Source organism: Oncorhynchus mykiss, unplaced genomic scaffold (genome assembly GCF_013265735.2).
Source record: "Oncorhynchus mykiss isolate Arlee unplaced genomic scaffold, USDA_OmykA_1.1 un_scaffold_235, whole genome shotgun sequence".
NCBI lineage: Eukaryota > Metazoa > Chordata > Actinopteri > Salmoniformes > Salmonidae > Oncorhynchus > Oncorhynchus mykiss.
The window spans coordinates 229,177-235,176 of NW_023493701.1; the positions used below are offsets into that span (position 1 = coordinate 229,177).

At 39.6% G+C, this 6,000-nt stretch overlaps 1 protein-coding gene across 2 annotated transcripts in view; it reads right to left on the reverse strand.

Annotated features, from left to right (window-relative positions):
* The window catches only part of LOC118948630 (peripheral myelin protein 22-like), a 34,624-nt gene extending 29,440 nt beyond the window's left edge, over window positions 1-5,184 (reverse strand). Inside the window, exons 1-2 of one of the 2 annotated variants that reach the window (XM_036973364.1) lie at window positions 5,028-5,184; window positions 4,146-4,235 (exon numbers count right to left, since the gene is read on the reverse strand). In XM_036973364.1, the coding sequence (XP_036829259.1) occupies window positions 4,146-4,223 (78 nt within the window). In that variant the 5' untranslated portion in view covers window positions 4,224-4,235; window positions 5,028-5,184. Of the gene's footprint in view, window positions 1-4,145; window positions 4,236-4,490; window positions 4,717-5,027 lie in introns of those variants that run through there. The other variant, XM_036973363.1, reaches the window with a different exon arrangement.
* Between the last annotated feature and the right edge of the window lie 816 nt (window positions 5,185-6,000).

A 6,000-nucleotide genomic window follows, 5' to 3' on the forward strand; every position in this document is an offset into this window, starting at 1 on the left:
CACAACACAACACAATGAATGTAAACGACACACCCACAACACAATGAAAATAAACGACACACCCACAACACAACACAATGAATATAAACGACACACCCACAACACAATGAATATAAACGACACACCCACAACACAACACAATGAATAGAAATGACACACCCACAACACAACACAATTAATGTAAACAACACACCCACAACACAATGAATATAAATGACACACCCACAACACAACACAATGAATGTAAACGACACAACCACACCACAATGAATGTAAACAACACACCCACAACACAATGAATGTAAACAACACCACCACAACACAACACAATGAATATAAACAACACACCCACAACACAATGAATATAAACGACACACCCACAACACAACACAATGAAAATAAACAACACACCCACAACACAACACAATGAAAATAAACAACACAACAGAATGAATGTAAACGACACACCCACAACACAATGAATATAAACGACACACCCACAACACAACACAATGAATGTAAACGACACACCCACAACACAATGAATGTAAACAACACACCCACAACACAATGAATGTAAACAACACCACCACAACACAACACAATGAATATAAACAACACACCCACAACACAATGAATATAAACGACACACCCACAACACAACACAATGAATGTAAACGACACACCCACAACACAATGAAAATAAACGACACACCCACAACACAACACAATGAATATAAACGACACACCCACAACACAATGAATATAAACGACACACCCACAACACAACACAATTAATAGAAATGACACACCCACAACACAACACAATTAATGTAAACGACACACCCACAACACAATGAATATAAACGACACACCCACAACACAACACAATGAATGTAAACGACACACCCACACCACAATGAATGTAAACAACACACCCACAACACAATGAATGTAAACAACACCACCACAACACAACACAATGAATATAAACAACACACCCACAACACAATGAATATAAACGACACACCCACAACACAATGAATGTAAACGACACACCCACAACACAATGAATATAAACGACACACCCACAACACAATGAATATAAACGACACACCCACAACACAATGCATATAAATGACACACCCACAACACAATGAATATAAACAACACACCCACAACACAATGAATATAAACGACACACCCACAACACAACACAATGAATGTAAACGACACACCCACAACACAATGAAAATAAACGACACACCCACAACACAACACAATGAATATAAACGACACACCCACAACACAATGAATATAAACGACACACCCACAACACAACACAATGAATAGAAATGACACACCCACAACACAACACAATTAATGTAAACAACACACCCACAACACAATGAATATAAATGACACACCCACAACACAACACAATGAATGTAAACGACACACCCACACCACAATGAATGTAAACAACACACCCACAACACAATGAATGTAAACAACACCACCACAACACAACACAATGAATATAAACAACACACCCACAACACAATGAATATAAACGACACACCCACAACACAACACAATGAAAATAAACAACACACCCACAACACAACACAATGAAAATAAACAACACAACAGAATGAATGTAAAGAACACACCTACAACACAATGAAAATAAACAACACAACAGAATGAATGTAAACGACACACCCACAACACAATGAATATAAACGACACACCCACAACACAACACAATGAATGTAAACGACACACCCACAACACAATGAATGTAAACAACACACCCACAACACAATGAATGTAAACAACACCACCACAACACAACACAATGAATATAAACAACACACCCACAACACAATGAATATAAACGACACACCCACAACACAACACAATGAATGTAAACGACACACCCACAACACAATGAAAATAAACGACACACCCACAACACAACACAATGAATATAAACGACACACCCACAACACAATGAATATAAACGACACACCCACAACACAACACAATTAATAGAAATGACACACCCACAACACAACACAATTAATGTAAACGACACACCCACAACACAATGAATATAAACGACACACCCACAACACAACACAATGAATGTAAACGACACACCCACACCACAATGAATGTAAACAACACACCCACAACACAATGAATGTAAACAACACCACCACAACACAACACAATGAATATAAACAACACACCCACAACACAATGAATATAAACGACACACCCACAACACAACACAATGAATGTAAACGACACACCCACAACACAATGAATATAAACGACACACCCACAACACAATGAATATAAACGACACACCCACAACACAATGAATATAAATGACACACCCACAACACAATGAATATAAGCGACACACCCGCAACACAATGAATGTAAACGACACACCCACAACACAATGAATGTAAACGACACACCCACAACACAACACAGCATTACGCATAGAACACCCAGCCACATCCATAGACTCTGTGTCAGTACACGACACACTGATATCACACACAGATGCACTTGGCTGCAGTAAGAAAGCCATGTCTATCTACGCCCATTCAACATAGCCTAGATATACGTGTTTATTACTTCTAAGCAAGATAACTTTTTGGGTTCTCAGATGCTCACAATGATCTTTTGATTATTGCTTGAGCCGTCGCTAAGCAGTTGTTAGCTAGAATGCTAACGCTCATTGATATAATCTGTAGCAAAGCTAGCCAAAGAGACATTTTACTAGTGTTTTTAAAAGTGTAAGGCAGTTGATTTGCGACGATGACACACACATTTTATTAAGCAGGACATTCATACGAGTGTTAAAATCCAATTCTAATCCCAAAGGAGTGTGAAATGCACTCGTAAGCATCACGTAATTAAGACTTGTTTTGGCGACGTTCTATACGAATTCTGCCTTGTTCTGCCACCAACTTGTGTGCAGCAATGTTTGGAAACACAGAAAGGGGTCTATAGTCTGTATTTAAAACACAGAACACCCAGACACATCTATGATACAGCCTTAAAACACAGAACACCCAGACACATCTATGAAACAGCCTTAAAACACAGAACACCCAGACACATCTATGAAACAGCCTTAAAACACAGAACACCCAGACACATCTATGAAACAGCCTTAAAACACAGAACACCCAGACACATCTATGATACAGCCTTAAAACACAGAACACCCAGACACATCTATGAAACAGCCTTAAAACACAGAACACCCAGACACATCTATGAAACAGCCTTAAAACACAGAACACTCAATGAACTCAACTCACACACAAAGGGTGTGTTTACACAGGCAGCCCAATTCAGATATTTATTTTCAGCGGTTTGGCAAATAATTGATCCCAAAGATCCAAATTGGGTGTAAACGCACCCACTCACAAGAACACCCCCCCCCCCCCCCCCCCCCCACCACCGCAACATGTGCATAGCCTGCTAAAAGTAGGACAAGAGGTTCCCAGGTCCATCGTGAAACTACATACGCCCATCCCCTCACACAGGTTCAAATAGCATTTGTTTACTCTCTAAAACTTTAGCTTGATCCAGCTTGTCTGGACACAATGGAACCAATCACATTATATAGTGCCGTCCCAAAAGTGCAAGCATTTCAATCAAATGCTGAAATATTTGAGCCCAGGTCTGACACATCAGTTAATTGAAGCGACCCTGCCCTGTCCCAGATGGTTAAACAAGCCTGGATAGCCCCTATTGACTACACTGTCTTACTGACACACACACACACACACACACACACACACACACAACCCCCCCCCCCCCCCACACACACACACACACACAGTGCTATAGTACAGTAGGCAGCCAGCAATATCATAGCTACTCACATTGTATTATAGTAGGGTATAGACAACAATATCATAGCTATTCACATTGTATTATAGTAGGGTATAGACAACAATATCATAGCTACTCACATTGTATTGTAGTAGGGTATAGACAACAATATCATAGTTACTCACATTGTATTATAGTAGGGTATAGACAACAATATCATAGCTATTCACATTGTATTATAGTAGGGTATAGACAACAATATCATAGTTACTCACATTGGCAATTGTTGAGACAAACAGTAAGACCAGGATGATGAGGTGCAAGATGAGCACTGCGAGCAGGATGAGCAGCATTTTCTGATAGATCTACACGTGGAGACAAACACACAGGAACCCCACAGTTATCAGACCAGAGGTCTACCGTACTGATTCAGCGTCAATTATTTGAAGTGGTACTTCATATTGACACCAGGTGGCGCCATTTCCACATTTACTCATCACACCCATATGTTTACTTCAAATTGAAAAGTAAAAGTATGAATAACATTGGAGTGGATAAAAGCACGGAGTTAGAGGAATGTCCCAACAATGTAAAATATTTACAACCAAGTAAACACGTACATCAATATTATTCATGCAGCAGAGAGCACATCGTTGAGAAAAAATAATATATATAATCAACAACAGTCGCACTCTACTTAGAAAGTTTCCATAGACGTTTTGAAACGACAAGTGAGTAGCCGAGTTGAGATATAAAACGAAATGCAAATCAATGCATGATCAAAACAGCTCCATATGCCTGTGGAGAACTCCACCAACGCAGCTCGGTTGTGCGCCTGTCTGGAGTGGACCGTTATTTACTAGACAAAATGAAACGAGGAGTCGTTCAAGAATTCTACAAACTCCCTCCCAAAAACTATTCGATTACCATTTATCAAAAATAAATTCGAATAATTGATCAAAACGCAGCTGTAGGCCAATCAGATGAAAATATATAAATCCAACTTGATTCAACTCCAATAATAAAGCTGATACATTCCGTTAGTGGGAGGAGGAGAAATGAAATCAATAAAACTATCGGGATATTCATCCTTTGAAAGAAAATGTACAAAAAAAAAAACGGTAAATTAATTAAGATTCCATATTGTATCAACTTACAGAAAGCAACGGCTGTGGTAAATTTCCCTTTAAAAATGAGTGTCAAGGAGTTGAAGCGATCCCAGCTAGTGCACAGATCCCGCTGTAGATACTAGAAGCACTATTCCAGATGTACCACAGCCACACTACACGCTTTTCTTTGCGTGAGAACACCGCCCTACGCACGTCGGTTCGTCACTGCCGCTAGGCTCCCGCTCCAACTATTATTTGGGAACGGTTTGTTTTCCTGAACTATACAGCAGGCTAAAGGCTGCTACCAACCCCACAGTGGTATTCAGGGGAAACGTTCCTTGGAAAGTGCTTAGCCAGTGTGTCGTTGTAGATGACATTTTAACACGGGTGGTTGGAGTGGAAAATAAACAAATTGGTCTCCTTTCGGTGGTTATTTCATTTTTTATTCCCACACTGCTGTAAAATCGTTCACCAAAAACACTCTTTGTAGGGACAGAAAACTAAACACATCAACTATCTAATTTCAGTGTTCTTATTTGATCTATCACCATGACAACCAATTCATATATTTTAAGAAAAATATGTTTTTTTATCTATCATCAATACTAGATTTCTTGAGGCTTGTGTTTGTTTTTTACATTCTAACAAGACAAAGTCTTAGTCCCAAATGAGATCCTGTTGCATATTATGTACTACTTTAGATCAGACTCCTATGTGCCATGGTTTAATGTAGTGAACTGTATAGGGAATAGGGTGCCATAGGACTCTGGTCTAAAGTAGTGCACTACATAGGGAATAGGGTGCCATTGGCCATAGGGCTCTGGTCTAAAGTAGTGCACTACATAGGGAATAGGGTGCCATTGGCCATAGGGCTCTGGTCTAAAGTAGTGCACTACATAGGGAATATGGTGCCATTGGCCATAGGGCTCTGGTCTAAAATAGTGCACTACATAGGGAATAGGGTGCCATTGGCCATAGGGCTCTGGTCTAAAGTAGTGCACTACATAGGGAATAGGGTGCC